This window comes from Rhinopithecus bieti, unplaced genomic scaffold, assembly GCF_001698545.2.
Source record: "Rhinopithecus bieti isolate Rb0 unplaced genomic scaffold, ASM169854v2 scaffold_1058, whole genome shotgun sequence".
Classification (NCBI taxonomy): Eukaryota; Metazoa; Chordata; class Mammalia; order Primates; family Cercopithecidae; genus Rhinopithecus; species Rhinopithecus bieti.
This window is the reverse complement of record NW_016803341.1, coordinates 812,495-824,377: the sequence shown is the minus strand read 5'-3', so window position 1 is coordinate 824,377 and position 11,883 is coordinate 812,495. Positions and strand designations below refer to the sequence as shown.

General features: G+C 57.5%; 1 protein-coding gene across 2 annotated transcripts in view; it reads right to left on the bottom strand.

Annotated features, from left to right (window-relative positions):
• Nucleotides 1–4,458: 4,458 nt before the first annotated feature.
• The window catches only part of SFXN5 (sideroflexin 5), a 133,993-nt gene continuing 126,568 nt past the window's right edge, over nucleotides 4,459–11,883 (bottom strand). The window contains exons 14-15 of one of the 2 annotated variants that reach the window (XM_017876714.1): nucleotides 10,234–10,307; nucleotides 4,459–4,903 (exon numbers count right to left, since the gene is read on the bottom strand). In XM_017876714.1, coding sequence (XP_017732203.1) covers nucleotides 4,819–4,903; nucleotides 10,234–10,307 — 159 coding nt within the window. In that variant the 3' untranslated portion in view covers nucleotides 4,459–4,818. Of the gene's footprint in view, nucleotides 4,904–7,256; nucleotides 10,308–11,883 lie in introns of those variants that run through there. The other variant, XM_017876725.1, reaches the window with a different exon arrangement.

Genomic DNA, 11,883 nt, shown 5'->3' with positions numbered 1-11,883 from the left:
CGTGGGCCCACCAGGATGCTCACCTGTCCTGGGAGAACCCCTGGGCAGGTTAAGACTGCAGAGACAGGGCTTAAGGCTGAGCCTGCATCCAGTCCCCAGTGACTCAGGGCCTCCTCAGCCCAAGAAAGAGCAACGTGCTGGGACCTGCTGAGCTCTTATGTTCACCTGCCCTTCTGTTTGTCCCACTTGTCAGGATGAAGGTTTCCTGACAAGCATATCTGCATTCCTAAGTCTTTCCCTTACGACATCCAGACCCCTCTTTCTTCTTCACCTCCCATGTGCTCATGAAACCTCTGCTCTTTGGCCTCCATGCCACCATTCTGCTGGTGCTGACAGTCACCAACTACAGTCACTGGCCACTCCCTTGTGGCCAAACTCAACCACTTCCTGTCTGGGTTCGCCTGCTCCCTGATCTGTTGGCCATGCCCTCCTGGATTCTCCCACCCTGCTCTGCCTTCATTTCGGTAGCTCTGACTCCTCCTCCAGCCTGAGCTCATTCAGTGTCATCCATGCCTTGTTACCTCTGGCCACACCCAGGTCAGTCCTTGCTCTCCCTGCCTCCTCATTGTGCCCTCTGCCTCGGGGGCTCACATCCACTTCCAGGATTTCTCTTTGGCTCCCTGGTCTGTGTCTTTAGCTGACCTCTGCTGAGCTGCAGATCCATCAAGCCAGCTGCCTGGTCCACCCCCTGCCCCTCAGCACCTCAAAGCCAATACATCCACAGCAGGACTCACCTCCCCATCTGTGCTTCTCCAGGATCATCCACCTCGGCAAAAAGCATTAGCCATGTACACAGTTTCCCAAGCTACAGGAAACCTGGGAATCTTCCTCAAGCTTCCTCTCCTCTTCCCCAGCCCCATCCATTCCCATCTGGTGGGTTGGGTCTAGACTGGCTTCCCAACCACACCTCCCTAGTGCAGCTCCCCCGCTGCCCCCCTGTCCAGCTCCTGCCAGTGGCCTGGCCTGGGCCCTGCTCCTCTAGGGAGATTTCTGTGAATGTCAAGGATGAGGCCCACTTCAAAGGAGGCCCTCCATGCTGCAGCTAGATTTCTCTTCCTTGCACCCAAACAGGGCAGAGTCACCCCCTTCTGAGCCCCTCTGCCCCTCTTCTTGCCTTGCTCCTGGTACCCTTTGCTTCAGCATCCCCATCCCTGTCCCTGAGGGAGCCACAGGTTTTCCCTGTGCTGTGCCTTCGCTCATGCTGTTCTTCCCACCTGGAATGTTGGGTGCTTGATCAATGTTGAACTCACTGGAAAGATGTCAGAGGCCCAGCCTTGCTGCCTGGGCCACATGCAGGGATCCAAGCACATAAGGTCGTTCTGCTGGGAGCACAGACCCAGATCCCACTCGCACTCTCAGTGTCTCCCCTCTGCCTCTGCCCACCTCACTTGTGTCCAGTCAATGCTAGAAACCAAAGGGCTTTGTCCCATCCCAACACCCCTCTCCCTCCATCAGTCAGGAATACATTCTGCGCATCTTGAAAGTCCTAATCCAGATTAACCCACATGGCGACCCTCACAGGTGGGATCACTTCTGGGAGCACACATGCCCAGGTGTGGAAGGAAGGTGGGAGGAAGAGTCATCCTTTTGGCCCCAGTGGGGGACAGAGACGGGTGAGCTGTTCCTCTCAAGATCCTGCCTCACTTGGTACGGGGAGGGGGTCCAGGAAGATCACAGCAGAGCACCCCCTGTCATCCGAATAAAGGGTTGGAAGGGATCCAAGGAAACCTGCCAATCTCCTGAGGCCAGGCCTGCAGGGGGCGGGGCGGGGAGTCCCTGCCGCACTCCCATCCACCCCCCATGTTGTGCCTCTCCCTGCAGACGGTAAATATTGGTGTTGTGACTTCATTAATAAAGGCTTCTGTGAGCCTGAAAAACATGGAATCAGGATGAACTATTTTCTGAGCTGCGGGCTTGCCAGGTTTGCTAATTTGGGAGTTTTTGGGCCCTCTCCAGGGAACAAACCAAAGTCTCTCTCGAAGAGACACAGATGCAGCCGAGAAGAGAAGAAGACGAGGACTGCTGCTCCCTTCCCTCCCCCAACGGCTCCTCCCACCTGGGGAGCAGGGGCCCTGCAGAGGGTGAGGACCCACGGACACTAGCTTGCTGGTGGCCTCCGCATGCAGGCACTGCGTGGCCAGGCCTTCCCCGAGGGGGCCCAGGTCAGCCACTCCCCTCAGCTGGGCTGGCCTCCTGGGCCCTGCAGAACTTGTGGGCTGAGGTATCATGAACACCTGTAGGAGCTCCAAATTGTGCGCGGCTGAAGTAGAGGGAGCTCAGGGGGCCTGTTCTGAACCTTGGTGGCCTCATCCACACCTTCACCTTCGGGGACTGATCTTTGCATATCCTCTTGTCCGTGGAACTTTCCAGGACTCATCCCCACGGCCTTCGCAGCAGTACAGCTCACGCTCCTAGCATTTCTGCACTTGGTTTGCACCAACTCCTCCTCACACGTGCTGGGACGGCTTCCCGGGAGGTATCAAGGCGCCCTGGCTAAGTGAACCAGGCTCTGTCCAGAGGGAACCGGCCAAGGCCCACAGGCCTCTGCTATAGCCCCGCTCCAGGGCATCCCTGCAGGCAAGGGGAGAGGAGGGGAGGGGCGGCCAGCAGGCTGAGCGGTGCAGGCCCAGCCAGCTTTCCTGTCAGACGGGCGCTGCCAAGGCGGAGCCAGACATCGGAACAGGTTTAACCAATTACCCGAGCGCCCCATCTGCTGTCTAGGGTGTGTGTGAGGGTGAGTGCATGTGAGGGTGTTTGGAGTGTCTGGGAGGGCTGTGGGCGTGCGCGTGAGTGTGACTGTGTGGGTGCCTGTGGGCGTTCGGCTGTGCATGTGTGCGGCTGTGCACGTGTGCCGTCTGTGGCTGCGTGGCCCGGTCATGCCCCCTCATTTCTTCAAAGCTGTGGCTACGGCTTACAGTCTTCCTGTCCCCCAGATCTTGGGGTCTGCATGGACAACCCACCTAGCATCCCAGCCTCTCATTCCCTCATCTCCCCCTCACCACCCTCTCTCAGGGATGATCAGAGCCCAGAATGGGGCCTTCTCTCAAATCACACATTCAGATGTCTTCCCGTCGAACCCTGAGCTCTTCCCATTCGCTGGCTCGCTCCTTTCCCTCTGCGGCAGTGTGGCACCTTGTGGGGGCCCCTAGGCCACAGCCCCGTCTGCTCTTTCCGACACACCCGTGTCCCACTATTCCTTGGTTGCACCTGTCTGGCAGAATTGAAACCCTGCTTGAACCTGCTTCTTCACCCGCCCGTGCAGTTGAGTCCATGAGGACAGCAGCCAGGTGTGCGGGATGGCGCCCCTCGATGTTTCAGGTCCCAGCCTCAGCTGAGGCCTTGCACTGTTGAAAAGTCCTCTGCTGCCCTCCCTCCAAACCTCTCTTCCCCCTGACTGAGCAGAGGGCCTTACTCCCACCTTCAGAGACAGTCCTGGAAGGGGACACCTTTGCATCGGTCAGATGGTACCTTCAAATAGAGCACTTGGAGAGTTTACTACAGGAACAATTAAATTTTGGGGAACCCACAGGGATGGTGCAGTACCCCAGAGCTGGTAACAATGGGGAGCCCATATGGCCCTGAGGCCTGAAGAGGAAGGACCAGCGGCAGCTACTGGAATCTGGAGGAGTTGGCTGGAGAGGGCCCCCAGTAGGAGCTGTAACCTTCGGTACAGAGAGGCCCAGAGATGGCAGGAGGGACAAGGAGGGAAAAATCCCCCAGTGTCACTCCTCCAATCCCCCAGTTTCCTGCTGGGACTCCTGGTGGTGGAAGCCAGCCAGCCAGCCCTTAGCTTCCAGGGACAGAGCAGGTGGACAGACACAGAGTGGATCTGGAGGGGCGGGGGCTCCTTACCCTCAACCCCACGCTGCCTGCAGCCAGCCCATCTTCTCCACCTGCCTCCTGTAACCACCCGCCACTTTCTCTCCTTCTGGCCCAGGAGAACCCCACCCCTAACCCCCACCTCCAACCTGGGCTTCAGAGTCTCCCCGCCTGGAGCAGCTCACTGCTAGGCTGTTCTTCCTCTTTCTGCGACAGTCTCTTCTGATTTTTGCCTGAGGGTCCACCTTCTAAGCACCCCCTCAGCTCCATGTCACAATGCCCCACTTCTGCCCATCAGCTAAATTTCATGAAGGAATTAGCTACGCCGGCCATCCACGGGAGTCCTACTGATTTCTCAACCTGTGAAGATCTGTCTTTTGCCCTGACCACATCCCACTGAGGCCCTTCTCTCTGGGTCCTCCATGGGGCCCGCCTTGGTCCGTGTCTCCCTTCACCTGTCTGCCTCAGTGAGGTACGTGGAAGCCCCTTCTACCTGGAGCACTCCCATCAATGTCCTCTGGAATACCATGCCCTCCCTGCCTTCCTCGCCTCTTGCCTTGGTGTGCTGGGGCCCCACGACAAAGCACCTCAGACTGAGTGGCTTCGACAACCAAAATTTATTCCCTCCCAGCACCGGAGGCTGCCAGCCCGAGGTCAGGGGTTGGCAGGATGGGTTTCTTCTGAAGCCTCTCTCCTTGGCCTGTGGACGGCGCCTTCGTCTTCACAGGAGCTTCTTCCTGTAGCGTGGCTGCATCCCAATCTCCTCTTCTTAAAAGGACATCAGTCATTTTGGATTCTCATTTGGATGAGAGCCCACCTTAATAACCACATTTTAACTTAATTACTTCTGTAAAGACCCTGTCTCCAAAGACAATCACATTCTGAGGCACGAGGCATTGGGACTTCAACAGATGACTTCTGGAGGATGCAGTTCAGCCCTGACATATCCCTTGTGGCTGAGCTTCCTCGTCTCTGCCCAGGCCTCAGAGGTGGGGCTCCTCAGGGCTCCGTTCCAGTCCTCCTCTTCTCACCCCACCTCCTTCGCCTGGGTGGCCATCTCTGCTCCTCCAGCTCCAGATGCTCCCTAGACATGGATAACAGACACATCCACATTTCCCATCCCTACCTGTCTCCTGACCTCCCGACCAGCAATTCCTCATCTCTTGGTGTCCACCTGGTTATCTCCCAGGAGCCTCTGATGCCTTGGAAATTGGAATGCATCCCCTTTCCTGTGGGTTTGTTCTTCCTTCTCTGTGCCTTAGCTCAGAAATGGCCCCTTCTCTGCTGCCTACCGCAGGAACCTACGGTCATCCCTTACTTCTCTCTGCCACCCTCACGGAGAGCTGAGCAGTCCTAAATCTTCACTTCTCTCCTTCCCCATCCCCATCCCCACCCCACCCCACCACGTGGCTCAGGCCCCATCTTCCTCACCATGGCCGCCGCAGGCCTCACCCAGTCTCCCCAACAGCCTCACTGTGTCCATTCCACCCGCCACTCTGCAGCCAGGTCACTCCACTTCTCTACTTAAAGCCTCAAGGGGGGGCTCTCTGCTGGCTTTGGCCCGGCAGCACCTGGCCACACCGCCGCTCCTGGGTCTCCTCTCTATTCTCTAATGACATTGAGCTGCTTCAGGGCCCTGCAGTACTGTCCCTCCTCTGTCATGCTAACATGTGAAGAGGAGGAGAACCAGCATCCGTTGGCCTGGGATGGTGGGCTGGCCCCTTCCCTCACTTCCCCATGGGTTTACATGGGGTCTTCTAGGAGAGGGTCTGGTGGTCTGGGGCCTGTCTGTCCATTTGTCCATCTTCTCTTTTCCTTTGCTCTCTTCTCCACCGCTCCCTAAGGCCCAGGGAACTGGGGTGGGCCCCAGATTCTTGCTGTGGCTGAGGAGGTGTCCTCGTGCGGAAGGGAAGGAGCGACTGGCCTTGGCCTTAGGCAAGGCTGCCAACGGCTGCCTCAGTGTGAGGGGTGGAGAGTGAACACTTTTCAGCCACTGCCCGGAGAGACTCTCGGTTCTTCAGGGAAGGGTGGACATGCAGGGGTGAGGCCTTGGAGGAAGTAGCTGAGGCATTCCTGTTTTGGGAGCTAATTGGTGGCAGAGGGATGGCCAAGATGGTAGAAGCTGCAGCAGCTTTCGGGAACTGAGGGAGCTATGAAAATGAGGCTAGGTCCCTGGGGCATCAGGAAGGGTCACTTATCGTGGCACCCATCCCCTCACATTCTGACTCTCCTTCTAACCGTGGCCTGAGTGAGAGGAGGGAGGTCCGATGGGCCAGGCAGCGGGGGATGGGGCAGGGGAGGCCACATTCCTGGAGTGTTAATGATCTCTGGTCTGGGCAGGAGCTGAGCCCCCAAACCAGCTAAAAACAACAAACAGCTTCCAGGAGGGATTTGTGTCTGTCCTGAGAGTCAAGGATTTCCGCCTGACCGGATGGAGGCTGTGGCCTGTGGAGCTCTTAGCAAAGAAATTCCCCAGAGACCAGCATCCTCCTGGCCCAGAGGCATCACTTTGAGAACAGCCCTCTCCCCTATCCCTTTCTCTCCTCGCTCTCTAGTGGGGAAGGGTCCAGCACCCAGGAGGGGAGGCAGGCCCTTCCCCACACACCTGGGAGCGGGAAGAGGAGTCTGGGTGCATTCCTCCTCCAGCTTCCATCCTTACAACAGTCCAGCGAGTGATGCTGTTCTTGACATTTTATAAATAAGGACACCAAGGCTCAGTTACAGTAGATGTCAATAAACGTCTGACCAAATTGATAGGTGAATAAAGGAAGTGTCTGGCTGGAAGCTCCAGTCACGCTGGGCCGAGCTGCAGCTGGAACTGGGGTCTATCTGAACCCAACCAGGACGGCTTTCCACCTCCCTGCCTGCTTCTCTCTGCAGGGCTGGACTTGAGAACTCTGGGGGCTGCCTGGAAGAAGAGGAACCATTGCTATCAGGAGATGCCCAAGTCTTAGCCCCAAGGGATAGTGGAGGAGTTAAGGGGCAGACCTCTCAGGGCTGGTACCATACACACTGCAGCCATGAAGCACCTTTCCACTTGGCTCAAACCTTCCCTCCCTGGGAGGCCTCTCCTGGCCCCAGGTGGTCCAGGAATAACCCCCTCCGGTCTCCCAGCCTCATCGATATAAACAGTATGGGAATCTACCAAAAGTCTTATTTACTCACGTTCCTCGAGGGCGGGCTCCTTAGTGAGTGCTCAATAACAGCTCTGTAAGGGGATTCCTGCAGAATTTCACCCTCCTGTGCCCTCACATGGTCTCCATCCTTTCCTCTTCCCTTCCCTCTGGGCCTCCCAGCTGGCCTGATCCAGCCTGGAACCTAGGTCTGCACCTTCCTTGGGGGGGTCTTCCCACAAAATCCTCAGGCAGTCCTTCCCTTTTCCCACTGGGTTCCATACACCACTCCCCTTCCCACCCACAATTCACAAAACCACACCCTGACGCTTTAAATCCTGTATTTATTGCCTGAAGCTCATTAGTATTACACAAATCACATAGATTGAGAAATTTTCTGAGAAGGTTAAAAAGACACTGCAAAGGCCCCTGGGAGTGGCTGAGGCTTGCGTGTGGGGGCCTCACTCTCACTAGGCCAGGCTTGAAGATCACCCTGGGTCTGTCTATGGGCCTTTTTCCTTCTCTAGGCTCCTGCCCTTCTCCCAGGCCAGAGGCCAGAACACGAAATAAGTTGGCTCATAACCAGGAGTGAAAGGGGTCCGTCGGCCAGCGTGACTCCATGGCCAGCTTGACATCTTGCTCCCTGCACCCTCACATTGCTGTCTGGAAATGGAAGAAGGGCATCCCCAAGCCTGAGGGAATGTTTGAAGTGATCAGCGGAGGGCCAGGCAGGGACACCAGGGATGGAGAACCACTGCAGGTGTGGGTTGTGTTCTGGCACAGCTGGCCAGCCCTGCCCTGACTGTGGGTCCAGGCTCAGCCTCCGCCCCAGGCATGAACCAATCTGCGCCTCAGGTCTCCCTTCCTCTGGCCTCAGCAGAGTGGGGCATGGGTGCTGGGTGAAGGTTTCCCTTCATGGGGCTTTCCAAAGCCAGACCAGGGCCTACTGGCATAGCCCACTGTCCCTCTGTCACCCTCACCCTGGGCTATCTGGATCCTTTGCCACTGCACCGCCACAGAAGCAGACCCCTTGGCTCACCTGAAGCTGCATTTGGGAGCATGACAGAAATCATCCAGGAGACAAAGCAAATAAATTACGAGATGCTGAGGCTCCAGGCTGGGCTAGGGCACCCATCTCTGCCAGGCCTCCGGCAGGCGCAGGCTCGGGGAGGGGCGGTGGGGAGGCAGTTTTGGTCCCAAGATAAAGTGCACGAGGATAAGAGCCTATGATAGGTAGGAGCAAGGTGAGCCTGAAGTGAGCTTTTCAAAAGAGGACCCAGACATGCCAGCCCTAGTCCAGGCCTAGAGACCCGCATAGTGCAACAGTCACTGGCATATTCACATTATGGTGTGATTGGCTCAAAAAGGCCTGGCCCTCCAACACCATGGCACCTCTACTCCCCCGCTGTTTTGTCCTCCAGGTTTGTCCCCCTCCTCACGGGCAGCAGGTGGGCTGCCCCTCAGGGCAATGTGCTGCAGAGCCAGCTGGTGGGCACCAGCGGCTGTCAGAGAGGCAACGGCCATGCCCACAGAAGACCCGCCTCAGCACACTTCCGCTGCCCTAAGATGCCGCCATGCACCAGCCTCTTCCTACACATGAAGGTTCACCTCTGGCCTAAATCTCCCCTGAGGTGGAGTCCCCGGGGGAGGGAGGCTCAGGGCTGCAGGTGGAGGCTTCCATCCTAGGTGGGGTCAGGAGGGGGCCGCACTCAGGCTGGAGCTTCCCCCTGGTTTGGGCCTTTCAGATGAGGCGCCACCCTGCTCACACCCTCCCCAGGCTCTGCTTCCCTCTGTACAGCTCGCTCTTCCTTCCTGGTCTGCAAATGGCAGGGAGATGGGAGCCAGCAGCAAGGGGCCTCTGAGGCTGCAGAGTGAGAGGCGACACGCAGGTATGGCCCCACCATCAGGCCCAGGCATCTATGTCACCTCCTCCTCCAACTGTAAAGTGTTTGGCAAAGGTCAACTGCTCCCGGGATATGGGGTCACATACAGAAGGCAAGGTCCAGGTTCTGAGGCCAACCGCTGGTCCAAAGGGGCCTGCACCCTTCCCAGTCCAGAGTCCACACTGGGGACATGCCCAGGATGACCAGCATCTGAGCAGGACAGGCAAAGATGAGGTCTTGCTGGAGGAGCCAGTGGGAACCCCTTGATCCAGTCTTCTGGTTTCAGACAGGGAGTGGAGGCTCAGAGAAGGGAATGAACTTGTCCGACATCTCAATGCTATTTAGTGCCAGAGCCAGGGCCCACTGCTCCTCGGTTGATGCTGCTTCTCTGATAGGTGTCTAAGGAGCTGGCCTAGGCTTTCTCAGGCATGAGACCTTCCTGCTTAGAAAGGGATGGGATGGGGCAGGCAGCCTTGGTGGCTGGAGAAGCTCCCCAGAAGGCAGCCAGCCCAGTTCCAGCCCCACTCTCAGCCCGAGTACCCAGCATCCAGCCTGGGGCCTGGAAGGAGGATCTTCTTGAAGAAGCCAAGCGCAGGTCCACGGTTCCTGCCAAGCACCATTCCTTCTTGGGGCTTCCTGCCTGGAGCTGGGGTCGCTTCAGGGGCCCTGAATCAGTGAGAGCTCCACAAAGGGGGACTCTAGCTCCAGGGTCACCCAGTTTCACTCAGAGGGACTGGTTCTGCAGCTCTGGAATGGATGTGGCCTGGCTACATTCAGAGCCAGCTGCCCACAGAATCTTGCAGAGGACTCCAGTGCTCCCTGATTCCCTGGGCCACTTCCTGAGGACCTAGTCACGGCTAGTTCATCCTGTGGGGTGCAGACCACCTTCTCTCCCCTCCCCACGCCAGCCTAGGGAGTCATCTGGGCTGGTCATTGTAATATCCTAAATTTATCAGCCTGGCCACCAAACCAACCCAACCCCAGGCCTAATCTGGCTCCCCCCACCTGTCCTCCTGCCACTTCTGGTCAGCTGAAACTAAGGCTCAGATTTGATTCTGATAAAAAATAAAAATAAAAAAGAAACCAAAGTATAAAAGGATTCTAATTCTACCCCATGGGCACTCTACAATTTTTCAGCTTCACACATAATTGTGCTGAGTGGAATTCTGACAACCCCACGTAAGGCCCAGAAATGCACTTGATTATTTTTTTGTAGGAAATGTGTTAGAACTCCTCTCTCTATGTTAAAATGTGAATGGTCAGTCTCCCTCCACTGCAGGTGAAGCACTCTCCCAGGGGGCCCAGGACTGCTGGGGTCGGGGTGCTGCTCCTTGCAGGTGCAGCCGTGAGTCTACAGCCCTGCCCCTCAGCTCCCCGGCTGCACAGTGCTCCATCCCCAGGCCGCTGACCACACTCACAGCCCCTTGTTGTACACCACTGTCCGGCTGCTCGTGGCCTGGGCTATCTCCGGCTCTAACTGGGATGTTTCAATCTGCAGAGAGAGAATAGAGAGGAAAAGTGGGGGAGTGGGAAGGGGCAAATAGTGGGGCTGGGAGCTGCAGTGAGGACCACCCTGGGCTCCAGAGCCCTGCCCCTCTGCACCCCCATGTCCACCCCAGCCAGGGCTCACGTGCCCTACCTAGTGACACATCTTCCTTCTCCACTGCCCTCCCGCCACGGGGCTCAGAGCATCCCTTCCAGCCCAGACCCAGCCTCTTTCTTTTGACGGTGTGTCCACGTGGGTGGACATCCTACACATTGGCCTCTGAGTTCTGCATCTCCCTCACCTCCAAGAACCATGTCTGCCGCACTGCAGACCCCCCACAGCCCCCCACAGGGCCATCCCCTGGACCTGATCACCACCCAGGGCTGCCCCACCTCCTTCCATCCAAACGCCACCCTCCTGGGCTCCTCAGTCCCCTGTCTTTCTAGCACCCCACTCACTCCTGCTTCTCTGTTTCCAGTCCCCTAGACCTCAGCACCCACACTCCCACCACTCAGTCTTTCCATCTTCCCCTGCAACCCGGACTCCAGGGGCCATCCCTTCAGCTACTCCCTAGCCCAAGGGTCCCTCCCATGCTGCTGGCAGAAGCCCTGCTTTGGAGAACCCCGCCATGCACCCCACTCCTACTTGAACCTGACCATGTAATGGAGACCCTCAAAATTCCCTGTCCTTGACTTTGGCTGGACCCCCAACCAGTGGACAACCACCCTGCCCCTGCCCCCATAACCAGGTCAGCTCCCTTGCCCACTCTCCAGAGGCAACCGGACACCTGCTCTGCTCTCCTCTCCTCAGCCACCCCAACCCCTGTTCCCACGCATCCCAGGCAGGGGAGACTTCCTCTTATTCAGGGAAAAAGCTGAAGGTGTCAGAGAACCCCTCAGCTTCTCATCATCAAACACGCTGCCTCCCGTGTCCATGCACGGCTTTCCACCTGCCCTCCTCCTACCCCACAGCTGCCATCCCTCCCCTCACAGGACGGGACCCCACCTGGCTCCACCTCCCCTGTCCACTCCGGGGTCCCCTCCTGGGTCATCCTCCCTCTCTCCCACTTTTGCCCATTAGTGTTCCACACACAGGAACCTTCTCTGATGACACCTCCCCTTCATCCCGAGGCAGGCCCAGCTACTACCTGGTCTCTCTCCTCCCCAGCAGCTACGTTTCTTTAAAAAACTTAGTCTACACTGGCTGTGTCCACCTCCTTCCCTCCCACTGACTTTTCAACCCACAATAAATCTGGCTTCTGTTCTCACCACACTCCAGAAAAATCTCTCTCTCCAAGGTCACTGCCACCCCCAACTTCACGACACCCACTGCATGGTCCTTGGGGTCGTTGGGGCTGGGCCTGGCTGGACCCTCTTCTCTGCACATGCCCTGGGTTACCCCCACACCAGAGTTCTCCAGCCTTATTTCTCCCTGGAGCCTCAGGTTCACAGCCGTCTGCCTGCCAGACTTTGCTGTGGACGTCTCACAGGCGCCTGAACTTAACCCACCTGAAATGGAACTGAACCCGCCCTCTCCCCCAGGCCCACTCAGCTCTCCATCTCGGGAATGACACTGCCATCCA